The 21,403-nt window shown below is 34.0% G+C and overlaps 1 protein-coding gene across 4 annotated transcripts; it reads right to left on the reverse strand.

The window, feature by feature from the left end:
- Positions 1-14,436: 14,436 nt before the first annotated feature.
- On the reverse strand, positions 14,437-21,056 carry LOC144855761 (inosine-uridine preferring nucleoside hydrolase-like). 4 transcript variants are annotated; one of them, XM_078713683.1, is made up of 5 exons: positions 20,969-21,056; positions 20,448-20,647; positions 20,005-20,315; positions 16,502-16,616; positions 14,437-15,529 (listed from the first exon to the last, which is right to left on the reverse strand). In XM_078713683.1, exons 1-5 carry the CDS (start codon positions 21,027-21,029, stop codon positions 15,209-15,211), a joined length of 1,008 nt encoding a protein of 335 aa, XP_078569809.1. In that variant the 5' UTR covers positions 21,030-21,056; the 3' UTR covers positions 14,437-15,208. The 4 variants fall into 4 exon arrangements, with proteins under 4 accessions (XP_078569809.1, XP_078569811.1, XP_078569808.1 ...); XM_078713685.1 differs by lacking the exons at positions 20,005-20,315; positions 20,448-20,647 and adding exons at positions 17,200-17,491; positions 17,805-17,994 and having other exon boundaries at positions 14,452-15,529; positions 16,502-16,632; positions 20,969-21,026; XM_078713682.1 differs by lacking the exons at positions 14,437-15,529; positions 16,502-16,616 and adding exons at positions 18,027-19,256; positions 19,648-19,784 and having other exon boundaries at positions 20,024-20,315.
- Between the last annotated feature and the right edge of the window lie 347 nt (positions 21,057-21,403).

The following is a 21,403-nucleotide window of genomic DNA, read 5'->3' on the forward strand; positions in this document are numbered from 1 at the left end:
AGTTTTTCTTAAGATTGTTAAATCTTGTTTAAAAAACAACCCAAAAACTGTTAGGAAAATGGTAAACTCTAAAATGGGTGAAAACAAGCTATGGAAGATGAAATGTCATTTCTAAAGCAACACTTTCGACATAATTGAACTACCAGAGTGTCAAAGTCCAGTGATGTGAGGATGTGAGGGTGGGAAGGAGGGGAGGGGGGTGTTCCTGGGGTTGAGGGGAAGGGTTGGAGAGAAAGATGGGTATTCAAAGTTAAAGATTCAGGGGTAATAAATCATGAAAGGCCAGATATGTTGCCATTGGTGAATAAAGAATAATAATAATGTAAGGCCAGATATGTTGCAAAGTCCTAGGATACAGCAAGATCGAAGGCATTGACTATCATGCAACTTTTATCTTCATGCCCCAAAGATGAGATATATCTCACAGGAAGAGGGTTTTGAGATCCCAGAAATGGGAATAAATTAATGTACCGCTTAAATAAATCTATATGGCCTCAAACAATCCGGGAGAACTGGAACAAAATGCTCCGTGAACATAATAAACATAAGAAAAATGTACTTATTATCATAATATGGGTAGATGACTAACATCGTCAGTAGTAACACAACCTTGACAAATATGTTAAAAACTTTTTTTTTACTTTAAAAGTTTATTTTCGGATAAATGAACATGTATTATACCCCTTTTACACAACCAGCAAAAATGCGGCGTTGATCCGGAATATTGTTTCTAGTGCTATTTATAACATACCGTATTTATTTGAATACGCGTTTATTGTTCAGAAGGGTATTTAGGGGGCGGGGGGTGGGGAGGGTTTACTCAAAGGTGGCGTTTATTCGGAGCAGGCATTTATTTTTTGTGTGTGTAAAATGGTAACATGTATAATCAATTAGATATGAAAAAATTAATATCACTGATAAAATACAGTAAACAATGCATGAAAATGCTTGTTAAATTGTAGAACATGCTAATCAATGAATTCTACTACATATAGAAATGTGTTGTAATACAATATTTTGTGTATATGGATGATGTGAATATATAATATTTTGTATGAATGAATGATGTTCTATGGCGAGAGGGCTGGGGGGGGGGGGGGTGGGGAGGAGGTTTAATTATTCAAGAGAGCGTTTATTCAAATAAATACGGTAAAATATTTCACAAAAATTGTAATTTAATATTTTTTTGCTTTGCATATATACTATTTTGTATGTTTAAATATTTAATATGTTTGTTTTAAGTTGTTTTTTTCGAATCATTCAAGTTTTGTGATATGGATTTTATCATAGTTTTTCTTAAGATTGTTATATATATAATATTTTATTTTTAAACAACAACCCAAAAACTGTTAAGAAAGTAGTAAACTCTAAAATGGGTGAAAACAAGCTATGGAAGATGAAATGTCATTTCTAAAGCAACACTTTCGACATAATTGAACTACCAGAGTGTCAAAGCCCAGTGATGTGAGGGTGGGAAGGAGGGGAGGGGGTGTTCCTGGGGTTGAGGGAAAGGGTTGGAGAGAAAGATGGGTATTCAAAGTTAAAGAAGATTCAGGGGTAATAAATCATGAAAGGCCTGATATGTTGCCATTGGTGAATAAATAATAATAATAATAATATTGTAAGGCCAGATATGTTGCAAAGGCCTAGGATACAGCAAGATCGAAGGCATTGACTATCATGCAACTTTTATCTTCATGCCCCAAAGATGAGATATATCTCACAGGAAGAGGGTTTCGAGATCCCAGAAATGGGGATAAATTAGTGTACCATTTAAATAAATCTATATATAGCCTTAAACAATCTGGGAGAACGGAACAAAATGCTCCGTGAACACATGATTCATAATGGTTTTAACCAAAATTCAAATACAAGAAAAATGTGTTTATATATTATCATAATATGGGTAGATGACTCAATCATCGCCAGTAGTGACACAACCTTGTTAATGAAGAATGACCCTTAAACATTTTTAAGTGCCTAACTTTTTTTTTTATTTAAAAATTTATTTTCGGATAAATGAACATGTATTATACCCCTTTTACACAGCCAGCAAAAATGCGGTGTTGATCCGGAATATTGTTTCTAGTGCTATTTATAACATACCGTATTTATATGAATAAACGATCAGAAGGGAACTGGATCAAAATGCTCCATGAACATAATAAACATAAGAAAAATGTACTTATTATCATAATATGTGTAGATGACTAACATCGTCAGTAGTGACACAACCTAGACAAATATGTTAAAACCTATTTTTTTACATTAAAAGTTTATTTTCGGATAAATGAACATGTATTATACCCCTTTTACACCACCAGCAAAAATCCGGCGTTGATCGTTCAGAAGGGTTTTTAGGGGGCAGGGGAGGGGGAGGCATTTATTTTTTGTGTGTGTAAAATGGTAACATGTATAATCAATTAGATATGAAAAAATGAATATCACTAATAAAATACAGTAAACAATGCATGAAAATGCTTGTTAAATTGTAGATGCTAATCAATGAATTCTACTACAAATAGAAATGTGTTGTAATACAATATTTTGTGTATATGGATGATGTGAATATATAATATTTTGTATGAATGAATGATGTTCTATGGCGAGGGGGGTGGGAGGGAAGAGGAGGTTTAATTATTCAAGAGAGCGTTTATTCAAATAAATACGGTAAAATATTTCACACAAATTGTAATTTAATATTTTTTTGCTTTGCATATATACTATTTTGTATGCTAAAATATTTAATATGCTTGTTTTAAGTTGTTTTTTCAAATCATTCAAGTTTTGTGATATGGTTTTTATCATAGTTTTTCTTAAGATTGTTAAATCTTGTTTAAAAAACAACCCAAAAACTGTTAGGAAAATGGTAAACTCTAAAATGGGTGAAAACAAGCTATGGAAGATGAAATGTCATTTCTAAAGCAACACTTTCGACATAATTGAACTACCAGAGTGTCAAAGTCCAGTGATGTGAGGATGTGAGGGTGGGAAGGAGGGGAGGGGGGTGTTCCTGGGGTTGAGGGGAAGGGTTGGAGAGAAAGATGGGTATTCAAAGTTAAAGATTCAGGGGTAATAAATCATGAAAGGCCAGATATGTTGCCATTGGTGAATAAAGAATAATAATAATGTAAGGCCAGATATGTTGCAAAGTCCTAGGATACAGCAAGATCGAAGGCATTGACTATCATGCAACTTTTATCTTCATGCCCCAAAGATGAGATATATCTCACAGGAAGAGGGTTTTGAGATCCCAGAAATGGGAATAAATTAATGTACCGCTTAAATAAATCTATATGGCCTCAAACAATCCGGGAGAACTGGAACAAAATGCTCCGTGAACATAATAAACATAAGAAAAATGTACTTATTATCATAATATGGGTAGATGACTAACATCGTCAGTAGTAACACAACCTTGACAAATATGTTAAAAACTTTTTTTTTACTTTAAAAGTTTATTTTCGGATAAATGAACATGTATTATACCCCTTTTACACAACCAGCAAAAATGCGGCGTTGATCCGGAATATTGTTTCTAGTGCTATTTATAACATACCGTATTTATTTGAATACGCGTTTATTGTTCAGAAGGGTATTTAGGGGGCGGGGGGTGGGGAGGGTTTACTCAAAGGTGGCGTTTATTCGGAGCAGGCATTTATTTTTTGTGTGTGTAAAATGGTAACATGTATAATCAATTAGATATGAAAAAATTAATATCACTGATAAAATACAGTAAACAATGCATGAAAATGCTTGTTAAATTGTAGAACATGCTAATCAATGAATTCTACTACATATAGAAATGTGTTGTAATACAATATTTTGTGTATATGGATGATGTGAATATATAATATTTTGTATGAATGAATGATGTTCTATGGCGAGAGGGCTGGGGGGGGGGGGGGGGTGGGGAGGAGGTTTAATTATTCAAGAGAGCGTTTATTCAAATAAATACGGTAAAATATTTCACAAAAATTGTAATTTAATATTTTTTTGCTTTGCATATATACTATTTTGTATGTTTAAATATTTAATATGTTTGTTTTAAGTTGTTTTTTTCGAATCATTCAAGTTTTGTGATATGGATTTTATCATAGTTTTTCTTAAGATTGTTATATATATAATATTTTATTTTTAAACAACAACCCAAAAACTGTTAGGAAAATGGTAAACTCTAAAATGGGTGAAAACAAGCTATGGAAGATGAAATGTCATTTCTAAAGCAACACTTTCGACATAATTGAACTACCAGAGTGTCAAAGCCCAGTGATGTGAGGGTGGGAAGGAGGGGAGGGGGGTGTTCCTGGGGTTGAGGGGAAGGGTTGGAGAGAAAGATGGGTATTCAAAGTTAAAGAAGATTCAGGGGTAATAAATCATGAAAGGCCAGATATATTGCCATTGGTGAATAAAGAATAATAATAATGTAAGGCCAGATATGTTGCAAAGGCCTAGGATAAAGCAAGATCGAAGGCATTGACTATCATGCAACTTTTATCTTCATGCCCCAAAGATGAGATATATCTCACAGGCAGAGGGTTTTGAGATCCCAGAAATGGGAATAAATTAGTGTACCGCTTAAATAAATCTATATATGGCCTCAAACAATCTGGGAGAACTGGATCAAAATGCTCCATGAACATAATAAACATAAGAAAAATGTACTTATTATCATAATATGGGTAGATGACTAACATCGTCAGTAGTGACACAACCTTGACAAATATGTTAAAACCTATTTTTTTACATTAAAAGTTTATTTTCGGATAAATGAACATGTATTATACCCCTTTTACTCCACCAGCAAAAATCCGGCGTTGATCGGAAATAGTGTTTCTAGTGTTTCGGGAAAGGGGGCGGGGTGGGGGTTAATTCAAAGGTGGCGTATTTGGGGGGGGGGGGTGTCGAGGCATTTATTTTTTTGTGTGTAAAGTGGTAACATGTATAATCAATTAGATATGAAAAAATTAATATCACTGATAAAATACAGTAAACAATGCATGGGGGGGGGGGGGGGGGAGGGAAGAGGAGATTCAATTATTCGAGAGAGCGTTTATTCAAGACCACCCAAGAAGTACTTTTATCAGAAACAGGGTAAGCTCAATATACGGCATATTCCTTTCCTTGTTTATTCTGGGTGGATTTTAAAGCAAAAGAATGAAATCATGTAGCGGTATCTTCTTGGTGCAGTATTTGCGTCCAGCTGTTAAGGTAGTATACTCCTTGTCTGATGAAATGAAGGAGGAGGCTTTATTATATAATTTCTTTTAGTTTTTTTTTATCTTATGTTCAGTTACATTTTCATTTTATTTTTCTTTTGTTCCAAGAAATTTAGTTTTATTTGTGCATTTGATACTTACTTTGAGTAAAAAAAAAATAGTTTTTTAGAAATTTCCAGCTGATATAATGATAAAATATAATACATTATTTTAGTTTTTTGTGCAAGACATTATTTAAAAAAAAAACAAAAACAAAACAGCAGAGTAATTTGTAAGGCCTGGCCTAGTGCTAGCATTTTATATCTATGCCAGTAAAAGCTGCAGTATTGTTTTATATAGATACAATTACATTGTTGTGTTCTTTACTGAACAAAAGTCATGTTGACTATGTACGATTGCGACATGAGGTTTTATGAGGTTGCCTGAAACATTTTTATAAAAATTAACAATATTAATGTTATTATCTTTTGGTTTATGTAATTATTTTTACAATAATGTTGATTCTACTATAGCCAACAATTTTTTAACAATGAATGACGTTCAGTCTGTCCACAAATATCGGGACACGATTTTAAACACTTACTGAAGAACGACCCTTTAAGGGTGGTAATGATATTTTCCGTATGAAAGATGTAGGTAGAATATCAAACTTATTAGGGATTGATTTTGTTCAAGGTGAAAACTTTATAATCAGAAATCAGGAATGATAGTTGATACTTTCAACTTCAGACAAATGAGCCTTTTGGAACAGCATACATTGTGCTGGATTGAACAAGATTCACTAGGGGATTTCAGTGTCAGCATTTATTACTAGACAGATGTCTTTCTTTTTGATAGTGGTTTCCATTCAGATATTAAAGAAAATTCTTTTGTAAAAGGGGAAAACAAATTTACACTGGATACTGCAAGTGTCAATTTATTTGAGCTAATACAGGCACAAACAAAGGAAATGTCAAATTCCCAGGAACAGTCAGTAGATGCAGTAGGCCTACATAGATTTCAAGGAAATAAAGGTAAATAAACATGTCAGAGTACAATTGCACGACAAATGTAGCTAATATGTGGCAGAAAGACCATCAAAGAGAACAGTGTTGGTTCAAAGAGAAAATGTGCAACAACTGTGGTAAAGTGGGACAAGGTGTATGTGGTAATTAACATGGACTTTGAACTGGAGATCAGCTGTGACCCTGATCCCAAACAATGTATATAATCATAAGAGTGATGTTCTGTTAGAAACTACCAGTAAAATATGTTATAGTTTTATACAGGGGAAAGCGTAATGCATAGGAAAGGCCAAAGTTGATATAACCAGATGCAGACCACTTCTTATTCAGACGAGACTGCCTAATAAAAGTGAACCTAAATTCTTGCCTTCAGGTTATGTTGTCTACATAAATGATGAAATGAAATTAGCCAAAAAAATAGAGGTTTGGAGATTACACTGGGATTGCTTGGCAGATTTAACAAGTCTTTATTTTGTTCTATCACTCCATATATAGATTAAATTGGAATAAATAATTTGAATATTACATTTGAATAAGTTTAACTTTATTTTTACAGGATTTTGATATCTGAATATTACAGCTTTGGTTTGGGGTATGGTAAAACTTAACCACATATTGTGGGCCACATGATCTATTATTATTGGTGATCAAAATATTGATTTTCTTAAGCAACATTCGAATGTTTATAACCTAAAGAATATCATGGATATTATATAACCTTGTTCAGGGACTTTTGATCGCTTAATGAAGCCAAGTTTATTGAGGATATTAGAAAATTGCCATACAATCAGTTAGAGGAATGTTAATGTTACTCCCAGGTTCCGAAGATCTATTCCATTTACATTTCTGGTGATCATAGCATTTGTGCAATTTTATGTAATTTTCTTTGTAGTTTTATTGTTGTTGTTGTTTTCATGTTTAAGTTTCATCATAAGAAGTTGCCTATTACTTTTGATTCTTTCTTTGCTACAAACAATTCCAAACATAATTATGAGACAAGGGCTAAATACAATTTAAGCACTGCTTTCAAAAGGACCATATTGGGCCAACAAAGTGTCACATACAGAGGCACTAATGTGTGGAACTCACTACCCAATGACATTAAAATGTCAACCAGTATTGGTATGTTCAAACATAAAATTCATGATATGTTTGTCACCAGTTAATTCATTTTCTCTCGACATTTGATTTGTTATTATCACTGCATTATTTCTATTGTTAGTATTTTTATCATTACAATTAATATGGTACATTATACTGTTTTTATTTATTTATTTATTTAATTATTTATCTATTTCAAATTTTTTTTCGTTTTAAGAGGCTTTGCGTCTAAAGCATTAGCTTACAGCTTAACCCCTTTCACAACTTCAATTAATTTTGCATGTACTTTGTATTATCTGAGATTGTGAATAAAGTTATATATATACAATTGTCATAATTACAGTATGCCACCAATCAAAATGAATTACCATATTTTAAGTGGACTAATAAAATTTCTTTAATCTTGAATACTGTAAAAATACCTTCTCAAAATGTTATAGATTTGGGATGGGGGAAATAGAAAACGATACCTTGTGAACATAACCTAGAAATATAGGATGCATATACTTTATATGTTTATTTTTACTCATATATTTACGTTATTCATGGTTTTATGACATACTATTTGCATTATTGAGAGACAATGTCATAATAATATATCAGACAATTAGTCAACATGTAGGCTAGGCCTAAGTGATAATTTTCATTGCTTTACAACAGCAGGGTCAGGCTTGACTTAATTTATAAATGAGTTGAAATTCACAACTGTAGAGGGCTGTGTTTTTGCTGTTGGATCTTGTGATTGGAAGAATAATATTTATAATTGCATATTCTGTAGAAAAGGCTATTTCCATTCCTCCACACTGTCTAGGCATATGCCTCCATTTTGTATATAGGCCTACAAGGAAGCCTAGAAAAGCATGCAAGAAAATGCATGCACAAGAAAAGGAAAAGAAATTAGAGAGGAGAGTGTGCATCTCAAAAAAAATAAAAAATAATAAAAAATAAACAAAATTAAACAAAATTTACCATGTTGCTTCATATCGAACTGGTGGCCGACTCCTTCTCCCGGATCTAGTTCGGTAAACAGTGGCTGCCAGTGCCGGGGGTGCCACCACAGCCGGAGGCACAACCATGGCCGGAGGCACCATCACAGCCGGAGGCCCCACCACAACAGGTGCGGCAGGGACCTCTGGAGGAGCGGGTACCTCTGGTTGGGCTGGCACATCCGGTGCGGCAGGCACCTCATCCTCATCATTGATGACGACCGGATCCTCATCATCATCATCATCATCATCATCATCCGTGATTAGAACCGGTTCATCCTCCATAATAACTACCGGTTCATCATCATCACTGATAACGACTGGTTCTTCATCAATGATCCGCACCGGTTCATCATCATCATCACTAATGACTACCGGTGCGTAATCAATGATTTGAACCAGTCTGTTACCCCACCGCCATCCAATCGGTCGATCATCAACGACAGCCGGATTAGCAGCCACAGGTTCGCCATACCTTTCATAAACCTCTTCCCTTACTGGCAGATTATCTCTATCGAGTGGCCCTAAACGCCTGTGCCATCCTTCTAGGAAGTACCAATTAAATCCATATGGAACATGCAAACGATGAACATAACCAGGATAATCAACTAAAGGATAAAAAATAGGTTCAGGTACAGGAAACAAATAAACAGGTGGACGGATACGAGGTAAATGTGGTGGTGGTGGTGGCAATCGTGGGGGAGTTGCTGGTCGTGGGGGAGTTGCTGGTCGTGGGGGAGTTGCTGGTCGTGGGGGAGTTGCTGGTCGTGGGGGAGTTGCTGGTCGTGGGGGAGTTGCTGGTCGTGGTGGTGGTGCTGGTCGGGGTGGTGGAGATGGGGAGCGGTGAACAACTCTTGGATTTCGGCCAAAAGGATGAAATCGACGACACCTTCGTGGTCTTAGTACTCTTGGTGCAGCATTTGCATCTGCTTCAATTCCATTGGTTTTGTACACTCCGTGGCTGATAAAATTGTTCGCTTCCTCCTGGAGGCTAAAAAAAAAATAGAAACGGAATAATAAATAAAAATATCCAAACAAATAAAAACCTTTATAATAAATATTGGTCTATTATCTGAAATTGGTTAATCCTAAATTGGCACTATATCTAAAGATATAGAATAAAATACCAGTGGATACAGACTTCACCTTTTAACCTTTAGTTCATGGGGTACAAGATCATTTTATTTTATTTTGTTCAAAATAATTTATTTGGTATAAAAAATAATTTACAATACAAATATAAATCCACGGGCATAGACACTCTACAATTGAGCAGGCTAATGGAGGTGACCCGATCCATGAGATATAAACTGACTGGAATATATGGTTATCAAATAGGCCTGCCAAGCAAGTATGACCAAGTAGTCAAATCTTCACTTCCAGGTAAATATTAAAATAGCATTTTATAGCATGGGGTATTACGAGAACTTCCTATAGTTGATGCAATTTCCCTTTTATTTATTCATGATACTGTAAGATCTTTACTACAGATAAAAAAAAATGATTGAATGTATCAAAATTGATATTGAGTCTACTATTAATAATTATAGGCATCTTTGAGATTAAATATTATAATAAAACATGTTTTATTCCTGTATTTTTTTAGTAAATTTAAATGTACTACATATCATTATGTGATCTGTGTGTGGGTTTCATAGTAAGAAAATATAGACCTATTTATATTATTTAAATCAAACATGTAGATTATGATGGCCGACATATAAATACGGATTGTCTTGACAATGCTACTATATACTGTAAGCAGTATTCCGGGTTTGGCTTATTTTTTATTTACTCATCATCTTCTAAAGGAAAGAAAGGGTTAGCCTCACTTTACTCACTGAATGTCCCCATTACCATACCAATTGTAGGCATAGTTTAGGCCTACATAATGCAGTACAGTACTAAAATCTTAAATCCTCCCATTGGCAGAGCAATATCGAAATTTGGTAGGTAGGGCCTACAGCAGGATGATTTATGTACCATATTTCGGCCTAGCTTATTGGATTAAAGTGTAATTTACACGTTACTAATATAGCTGAAGAGCCTACTAATTAAAGTGTTACGCACAGGCAAAGCATTCCTGCAGCCATTTTCCGATTTTTTTTATCTCGTTATATGCCTAATCGCGTCAAAGATAAGAGAAACGCGGGGGAATTTGACAAGTGTTTTATAGACACATGGAAGTCAATGAAGCGTAACATCACCTGCAACATCATGCATAGTATGATAGAAGACCAATCAAAACTTCTGTCTCATTATCAGTGAGATTCGTGATATCAACCATAGAAATACGTTTTTGAAAAAGACGCAAGTTCTGTTTCGCACCTGCCTTGTATTTCGACTTCAAACTTAACTTTATATCGTAAATTTCACACCTTAGAATTATTAGGCCTCAATGTTCTTTTGTGAATGAAAATCACATACAAACTAACAACTAAATCCTTAAATTGAATACAGTAGACGTGTTTCTCGCACCCACCTCCATTAACAGTACTTGTATATACTATTTTTTGTTTCTATGGAGCGCCAAAAGAGAGTTAAAGACTCAAGGGGAATGCGTCTTCCTAGGCTATAGGTAGTGATGCTGATTTAGGGTCGATTAATATTCGTTGAATAGGCCTACAGTACAGTACAGTATCAGCAGTAATATTACAGCATTTTCATTGACAAAACATATTGAAATTAAACGTGTATTTCGCCAATATTTGCATTAAAAGTAGACATATATATACAATATTGAACGATTTTTGAAAGGAAATGAAATTGCATAGCAAAACTGAATTAAAACATTTTAAATCAGCCTAAAAATGATAATTTCGTCATTAAAATCAATATCATTATCAAGATTCGATTGAAGTGCACGATAACACAGCAACATAATCTTATTGCTTATTTATACTAATAGAGCATACTGTACATTGGTAGGCCTAGTCGTCGCGTCGAAGATAGGAGAGAGACGCGGGTGAAACCTGGATGAAAACATTTTATATTAGTCTAAACATGATTCCTTTATTTTTAATTTAATTAAATTATTTACCTAATTTAAATCAATTTCATTATTAAGCTAAAAATTCGATTGAAGTGCCCGATAGCACAGCACAATAATCCCCTTTGTGATTTACTGTCACAGATTAGTTAAAGTTTATTTAGTTTCCCTCTGCTTTTTTTGTAAGGGCTTGGGACTTTCTAATACAAAGTGCAATGAATAATTAAATGTAAATTATAATGTATTTAATAAAACTTATTGTAATTGATAAAATACAGAATAATTCACTACATGAATCATTGCTCGTTGGATTTCAGAATTAACAATTGTTGATGTTATGCAACTCCATCAATAGACCACAAAACATCCAAAGTGATCCCAATAGGACCTTATAGTATTTATTTTTACATTAAATGTAGTAGTTTACCGAGCATTTGCATGAGAACTTGTGTTTGCAACAAATGTGACAAATGGTTGTAACCATCGGCATATTTTCTGAATTCATGATGATCAAGAATACAATGTTTATTAAAAATCACTAGATATCTTACAAAAATGTAATACTAAAATAAACTTGGTGGTGCAAAATGGAAAGTGTACACAATAAATTACCAATTGTAGGCATAGTCTAGGCTCAGTTTTAAATAAAGTTTGGCTTTACATAGACTATTGATTGTGGCCGACGTGGTCAGCCTTATCACTCCAGGCTCAATGTGCATAGCGTGAGAGCTTGAGGTGGTTTGCTAAAAAGCGTGAGCCTCGCCCTACTGCCAGATAGCCTACTATATACTACTACTACTACTAACATGAATTAATATTAATTAAGTGTTACTCATGTTAATTAAAGGCCTACACAATTACACGTTACTAATACAACTGAAGAGCCTACTAATTAAAGTTTTACTCACAGGCGAAGCATTCTTGCTGACATTTTCTTTTTTGTATTTTTTTTTGTTCATATACTATATATACCTATAACTTAAGAAAATAGATTTAGTAGAGACGCGCGGGGGAATTTGACGAGTGTTTTATACACATGGAAATCAATGAAGCGTAACATCAGCTGCAAAATCATGCATAGTATGTGATAGAAGACCAATCAAAATAAAGATTGAAACAACTTCTTTCTGTCTCATTATTTTGAGGTTTGTGATATGAATCATCCATATACGTAGGCCCTATTTGAGAATATAGAATTATTAGGCCCCAATGTCTTTTTATGAATTAAATTATCACATAACTAACAACTAAATCCTTAAATTAAATACAGACGTGTTTTTCGCACGCACATTCACTTCGCGAACTTTGCTATACTATTTTTGTTTCTATGTGGAGAGCCAAAAGAGAGCTAAAGACTCAGGGGGAATGCGTCTATCGCACTTATTGCAGAAAATCACGATCAATTTCAAGTATTTTGTCAATGTCAATACAACTAAAATGTTAGGCCTACTTTTACTGTACACGTTAACTTTTAAGAATAAAAATTCATCATCAAATAATCATACTCCCATACCTAGGCTATAGAGGTACGTAGTGATGCTGATTTAGGGTCGATTAATATTCTTTGACTACAGTTAATGCATTAAAAGTAGATGCATTCGGTGAGTATTTAGCCCTATTTATATATATAGGCTAGGCTTGCTATATTAAACGATTTTCGAAATTTGAAAGGAAATGAAATTGCATTGCAAACATTTTAAATTAGCCTAAAAATGATTATTTTCCTCATTTCAATCAAATTAAATATTTAGCTTTCAAACTTAAGGTCAAGGAAGCCCTCCACATCACATGGACTAAACCTTCCTTGAACAAATATATAACTTAGGTGTCACGCTTGCCATATGATTGTTTGTTGCCTGCGTTCCTTGTTGTTTTATCATGCTAATTACTCCCTTATTTACATACAACCTGTCCTATTGGTATATAAGTACTCTAGGCGTTTTTCTGTTCTTCTGATGATGAGAATAGAGATTCTTGAAACATGTCACATTTTAAGGCAGTTTGCCTATTCATTAAATGCCTCGCTATAGTTATTTTAACTCGTAAGTTCGGTGGAATCATTCATGATCTATCTCAGCTAAAAATTCGATTGAAGTGACCGATAACACAGCACAATAATCCCCTCTTCTAATTATTTAAACAAATTACAATGGGGCAAAATTAATTTATTTAGGCTATATACCGAATTTAAAATTAAAGTTTGGTTGCGATTCTAGTCTGTTCTCCTCCGGTTGATAGTAGGAATTACATGGGATGTGATCGCGCATGCGTAAACCAAACTTACCTTACCAACAAAATAGATTCCACACAATACTTTCACAATATATCAATTTGTAGTGTTTATAATTTTTAAAAATCACACCTTACTAGGGTGGGAGGGTGAGGACAGTGTAGAAACACAACTTACGGGCACCTCTCGTTTAATTATTCAATATTGTGTTATCATCATCTTATAGTGCCATAGTAGGCCTAACCAGTTATGTCGTCAACAAAAGGAAAGGCTCGAAATTTGGCAATTGTTTTGGAAAAAAATACCTGTAACTAAGGCCACGAGCCATTCTCTGTCGGGAGCAGTAAAGAACGCAAAAAGAAATGGAACACATTTGGAACAACACGTGAGGGATCATCAAAGTCATTAAATAATGGAACCGGACAATTGACAAATGGGGCCTAAGAAGATGTTTTGAATACTGGCGGACTAAAAACTGTCAATTTTAGGCGGTTTATCATATGATCGATGTATTAAATAAAAAAAAATTCAATACTGTAATTTTTCATTACAAGTTGAAAAAGTCGACATTTTTTGGCAAATTGTCGACAAAAAATCCCTGTATTATATACTGTACATGAATTAACAAAAAACGGTAACTTCAACTACAATGTGTATGTTGTATGAATTGTAGCTTTTTTGATATGAGACGCTTTTTTGTGTGTTTATAGCGTTGAACGCATTTTTTAATCAAAGCTAAATTGCGTATATTATTAGAAGTTGGTGTATTTAATCGACATTTTTATTCCAAAATCAAAATAAAAACATATACAAATACAATAAGAAATGATAATGAAATATGATACAAAATAAGCAAAATAAGTGCTTTAAACATGTAACTCTAAAAAAAATTGAACAAACATTAGTTACAATTTGCTCAATATTACAGTATTTACATTAGCTCAATATTAGGCCTACAGTATTTACACTGTTAAGGAAATATTCTTGACAAGAAAGATACAATCACCAACATACCTGAATATGCTACCCACCAAACTAAGAAATGCGGTAACAATAAATCATTTTAAGTCTGCTCTAAAAAAACATTTAATTCCAAAAGAAAAAACTCAACGTTTTGTATAGTATTGTAGGCTATATTTTTGTATTTATGTAAATATATAATATATATTTTTATTTTGTTAAACATAGTTCATTCTTTTTTCTTTTTCCATATATGTTTTTTTTAATAATGTTTATATGAGGGCCCCTTGATTGTCAGCAAATGCTGTTTAGGGTCACCTATATCTGTGGAATATGGGTCATAAATAGGTAAATAAGTAGTCATATCCCCTTTACACGTTATTTTTTACATTTATTATAATAATAAAAGTAATCACAAAATACATCTTGAAATGTAAACAAAGAATGGAAAGATTAAACAAGGACTTCCCTCAAGTTTGTGGTTAAGATGTATTTTTTGTTGATTAAGAAATTCGCTGAACTCGCTGATCATATCAATAATCTCATAACCACATATTACGGGATGTAATAGTATATGAAAGTGTGTCATTGTGCGATATTGTATACAAAAAACTTAATTATATTTAAAAAAGCAAAACATTGAACTTTAAGCCTCAAAAGATTTGTCGCTATCATCACCTTAATCTATACTTATTATTTCATATTTTCTCAGGCTGAAGTTACATTATTGTTGAGAATAATTTCCTAAGCTTTTCCATATTCATACTCATTATAATACTAATGTCATGTTTCTTTGATATTTTTCCATTCCAGTCTGGTATCATTTTGCCGCGTGTTAAACTCCCATGCAGTTCAACCTGCACATGCACGCGTTCCATTTTGGTTACGCATGACTGGTCAACAAGATAAGCCACAGCGTACAAGTCACATGGTGTGTACAGATGGTTTTTGCGTCGGTCTACCTCAATGCTGTTAGCCGTGATTGATTTCACAAACTTTGCTTTTCTCGTTTCTCTTGATAACAAATCTTCAAGGAATTCCTGATAGAGAAGAAAACCATTAACAAATTTCGAATAGTATTAGGGTTGAATTAACAAAATTCTAATAGTATTAGGGTAAAAATGTAATGTAAAACAGTCCTATGGAAATTGAATAGAGGCGCATTCATGGCGGACATTTGAGAGCACTAGTTTTTTTTCACAAACCGCCATCTTTTCTCCTGCCTACCCCAAGGAATAAGGTAACTTAAATTAACACCTTAAAACCACAGGCCACGAACTTGATAAATCTAACGTCAAGGTTTTACGCCGAGAGGACAAATTAATTCCCAGGAAAATACGGGAGGCTATTTATATTGAAAGAGAATCCAGTCCAACCCTAAACAGAGACGGGGGCCGAGAACTTTCAAAAGTCTATGACTCTCTACTAGAAACACCTAGTAGGATGCCATCTGCGTCCAGAAGTAGGGAGTCAATCAGTCGTCAGTCAGCAAACACCCGCTCCGAAAATATTACAGAAATTTGATTTTAGTGAGTGTCGTAGAACAGTATTAAACCTTATTTTAAAGGTAAATTAAGTATTATCTTTTTTTTGACATTTTAACACAATTTAATAAGATTTGTATTTTGTGCAGCAAGCAATGTAATTTCTTCTTCTTGTAGAATAAACCAGTTTGAATCTTTTAAATTTTGGTTGAAAGATCACTCCTAGGTTATTAAAGCCTAGTCTACACTACCAAGCTTTAGTTTGCAAACTAAAAGATATTGCCAACATTTATTAGTGAAGACTAGTTGGCAAACTGCAGAAAACTAGTTTCCAGAAGTTAGTATAGGCTGTGCCGAAGTTCTTGAGGTTTGTGGACTCCTCTAATTGAATAAGACTGTAATAGTCACGTGATTATGCAGATGGCCAAAGTGACAGCCTCCAGTAGTAGGCCCTAATTAGTGTAGAGTTTGCAAACTAAAGTTTGATGACTACCAAAATAAACTACTAAATGTTAAATTTCAACGTACATATGTGAAAGCATGACGACGGGTAACCTCAAATGGCACAATAGTGACAGGACACTGGCTCTCACCGAGTACAATATGCACTGCTTCTGGGTCACAAGTAAAATTAAATTCAGTTGTCATGGATGCTCTACCTATAAGTAAAGAACACACACATTTAGAATACTAAGCATTTTAAATGTATTACTGCTTTCTCTGTTAGTTCTGTTCCTTCCCATTGGTACAAGTCCCCTATATGATCGCCATAAGAAGTTATTCAACTGGTAGGGTTGTTAGCCTACTACATGACTGAAATGGACCAGAACACCAAGCACTGGGTTCTTTTAAGTGCACACGTACACGAGCCAGATGTGTACACTGGAGACACATCCTTTAATATCTGAGAAGCCTTGTTCTACCACCAGTTCCACACTTTTTTAATCGCTCAGCCACTCAATTACTGCTTTCATGACAATGCAATTCTGTTTCAAAACACCATCCAAGTTGATCTGGCACCATTCTGGCAGTAAGCAAGGGCTTTCTGGTAATAGAAAAGATTTCTCTATCAAGGGGTATTGATTGAGAAATTGGGAAATTAAGAAATATTTTAGTAAAATCTCTTTTACTTTCTTTGTAAATCAGGACCCAGTTTCCCAACCTTTCAGTGAGTGCATTATAGTAGTAACAATTAATAGATTATCTATACAATAATAGTTCTTTACCTTCTAATTCTCCACCCATTATTACAATCTCTTTAACTTTCTCTGTGAAATGTGGATCTAGTTTCATAGCGATTGCAATGTTTGTCAACGGACCAATAGCAGCTATGCTGATCTCTCCAGGTCTCTCATTTACCATTCTCACCAGTGCAATGGCTGCCACTTCTTCCTTTATCAAATTGATGTCAGGTTGGGCTATGTTCTTGGCATTTCCTAGGCCATCAATGCCATGATAAAAGGTGGCTCGTAATCGTTCACCAAGAAGACCAGTTGTACACCCTTTATATACGGGAACCTGGCATTTATTTTTTCAAAGAAATATTTTACAAGAAAATAAAAAAGTTAACAATAAAATAAAAATGGCCATGGGCAGAGAGAAAAAACAGGTTACAGTATCTAGTATTAGATATACTTTTCTGAATATTGACTACATTTGGATTAAGTTTGATAAAATACAAGTAGATAGAAATTGTTTTCATTTATTGTATAATAACGTTTATTTTTCAAACCAAGATTCTAGCAAACATGGGTTTTGAATAGATAGCAGGTCATCCCATTATACCAAGGCCCGGCCCAATTTACTTTCTTTTAATTCATAGCTAATTTACCTGTAGCTGGTTACAAACATCAAGCACTTTCAGGGCATTTACGCAGACTTTGTCAACATCTACATTTCCTGCCACACATGAGACAGCTTGTAACTCGACATGAGGTGTTGCTAGGGCTAACATTATGGCAAGGCAATCGTCTACTCCAACATCACAATCAATGATTAATTTAAGTTTTCCTTCCATTGTTCTAGTAGATAAAATGTACAACAAGCTTAGTTTTATACTTTTAATGATTATAATTTTAAAATAACAATACTGATATTTCAATTGTGCACTTACCTACTTCTTTTTAACCTGGTATTATCAAATAATAGTAGGCAATAAACCAAATCATGTGGTTTCATTAGCTTCTAAGGTCAAGGTAATTACAATATCCTGTTGCTTTCTTATTATAGGAAATTACATAAAAATGTAGGACAGGCTAACCTAGTTATCTACAATCTCAAAAACTATACTTAACTGTTTATTTAAAAAAAAAGAGGAGTGGAAAAAGGAGCGGAAAGGAGCAAGAGGGGAAGGGTTTAATAAACAATGCTTAAATCAGGTTGGTTTATCACTCTGGTTTACTAGCAGTCACATTACAGTCTAGACATATGAAAATGATTATTAGTATTGAAAATGTATTTATTTTTATTTAATTCAACCAACATTTTTAACAAGGATGGTCACAACAACAGATTGTAGCCCTATTGTACTAAATTGAGTGACATGAAGTGACAAGTAAATTACAAAACAATGTAAAGAACATAATTTCTTATATTTCTTTGTATCAGGCATTTGAACACATCTTTGTGTCAGGCATTTGAACGCATCTTTGTGCCAAGCATTTGAACACAACTTTGTGTCAGGCATTTGAACGCATCTTTGTGCCAAGCATTTGAACACATCTTTGTGTCAGGCATTTGAACACATCTTTGTGTCAGGCATTTGAACACATCTTTGTGTCAGGCATTTGAACACATCTTTGTGTCAGGCATTTGAACGCATCTTTGTGCCAAGCATTTGAACACATCTTTGTGTCAGGCATTTGAACACAACTTTGTGTCAGGCATTTGAACACAACTTTGTGTCAAGCATTTGAACACAACTTTGTGTCAAGCATTTGAACACATCTTTGTGTCAAGCATTTGAACACATCTTTAAAAACAACATTTTGATTTTATCAATATCTAGTTCCATAATTATATTAATATTATGATCTTTCCGCACTTTATGATTCCAGTCAGGCACCATTTTGCCTCGTGTCAAACTTCCATGTAGTTCTACTTGTACAAGAACGTTTGCCATGTTAGTCACGACAGATCTATCTACGAGATAAGCGAGTGCGTAAAAATCCCACGGTGTATATATATGTGCTCTACTCTGTTCCCGTCTTAAACTGTTTGATGTAATGGCCTTGATAAAATTTGCCTTTTTATTATCCTGTGATATCGTGCTTATATAGTAATCCTGAAAAAAAAAAAGAAAATTGGAAATTCTTGCAGCTGTAATATTAAAAACGGACCATTACTGTTCGAGCCAAATATGAAGTAGGCATATGTACTATTTCATTTATTGAAAAGAAACAGATAATACAGAGTAAGGAAAAACAAAAGCAAAAAAAAAAAAAATTCATTCAGCAAATTGGAACCCACTGAAGAGTGGAGTGAAGCTCTGTCTACACTCTCAATATTTATTTAATATTATATTTATATGACATAAAATATATATGGACATGATGATATCACTACCATATTTGGACACATCTCTATCCTATTTAGGCACATCACAATTTTGTTGTCAAACTAGTTTGATAGTGTAGACAGAGATCAAGCTATAGAAGAATGGTTACTCTACTTACAAAGTCAAAGCCATTATTTTGGCAGATTTCATATGGTATAATTACAATAGGGCATTTGCTCTCATTAAGTACAACATGAACAGCTTCTGGGTCAGAGGTGAAGTTGAATTCAGATGTCAGGAATGCTGCAGCTCTGCCTGAAAAAGATATTATATTATTATATTCAAAAAATTGGTAGGTGTATAATAATTATATTAAGTTATATAGCGCACATATCACTCAAGAGTGCTCAAGTCGCATTAAAAAAAATTCAATATACAATATCTGAGCACGACTCAAACCAACTGTCGTGGAGGAACTAAATAATTCTTCCATGCGCTGATGTACTGTAATTAGCATGTACTGCAACAGTAGTAGATACAATGATTACAATTACCTTTTAATTCTCCACCCATTATTACAATCTCCTTCACTTTCTCTGTGAAATGTGGATCTAGTTTCATAGCGATTGCGATGTTTGTCAACGGACCAATAGCAGCTATGCTGATCTCTCCAGGTCTCTCATTTACCATCCTCACCAGAGCAATGGCTGCCACTTCTTCCTTTATCAACTTGATGTCAGGTTGCGGAATGTTTTGTACATCTCCCATGCCATCCACACCATGGTATGGTGTACCTCTGAAGGTACCACCAATAATACCAAAACATGCTCCGCGATACACTGCAACCTGAAACAAATAATGCACCGATCCCATAATCAAACTGGCCATAATGATAATAAAATTGTACTGTAATTATTAAAGCATATTTTTTAATTAAAAAAAAAAAATTATTTAAAATAATTAAGTATTATTACTCACATCAAGTCTGTCACAAACTTTAAGCACTTTGAGTGTGTTGATGCATACTTTATCGATAGTAGCATTTCCGGCAACGCAAGTGATGGCCATTAAATTAATATTGGGCGTTGCTAGGGCCAACATGACAGCCAGAGCATCGTCAACTCCAACATCACAATCAAGTATCAAATTAATTTTTTCTGACATTTGTAATCGATTCACTTGAAACAAAACAATAAAGACATTCTTTTTGAAAATTTAACATTTACACCCCTATTTGTAAGTGGAATCGTCTAACTTCTAGGCCTCAGACACGTGACGTGAGTTCGGGTAGCTTTATCTCTATATAACCCACCGCACTTCCAACGGCTCTGGTTCCGTCTGTTCTGTTGACCGTCGGCCTACTTATTAAATTTATGTGATTATTACCTAAACTACACATTTAACGTTAACTAGAATAATAACATTGCAATAAATATCATTATCTATTTAAAATGTATAATTGAATGCATGCTCTAGGATTATACGCAAATAAAACCTACGTTTTCTCCGAGAAAATTTAGAACTAAATCTGCATCGTTTTGCTGTGCCTGACTCAACCATTGCATAGAGAGGGGTATTTGAGTATACTAGTTACATAAATACATATCCAATTTACCGAGTTGGAGGAAATATCATTTGATACTATAATTATATCGTCTTGTTATACTTATGATACTACGGAAACTAGGCTATACTTATTTATATCAAAATCCTTAAAGCTATAAATCAATTTTGTACTCATTGTTTTGGGTCTTAAAAAAAGAGACAATTACATTGGGCCTATGAATAATCCAACATTATGCCACCCCTCCCACTCGCTATCTTTTTCTCCACATCCGCATACAATTACGCATTGATGACTTATTAAATACGTCATAATTATTAAATATTGTTCTATTTTTGTTTTTAAAAGAATCCACGATTTGTCGTGACAT

The sequence above is a fragment of the Antedon bifida genome, chromosome 11, assembly GCF_963402885.1.
Source record: "Antedon bifida chromosome 11, ecAntBifi1.1, whole genome shotgun sequence".
NCBI lineage: Eukaryota > Metazoa > Echinodermata > Crinoidea > Comatulida > Antedonidae > Antedon > Antedon bifida.

What these genes read in the sequence shown, in the direction of transcription:
- LOC144855761 (XM_078713682.1), bottom strand. Translation starts at nt 21,029, where the DNA reads ATGGTTGAGTCAGGCACAGCAAAACGATGCAGATTTAGTTCTAAATTT. An exon ending in TAAATTTTCTCGGAGAAAAC is followed by an intron (nt 20,648 to 20,968) that starts GTAGGTTTTATT and finishes TTTTGTTTCAAG; the next exon opens with TGAATCGATTACAAATGTCA. An exon ending in AAAATAATGGCTTTGACTTT is followed by an intron (nt 19,257 to 19,647) that starts GTAAGTAGAGTA and finishes TTTTTTTTTCAG; the next exon opens with GATTACTATATAAGCACGAT.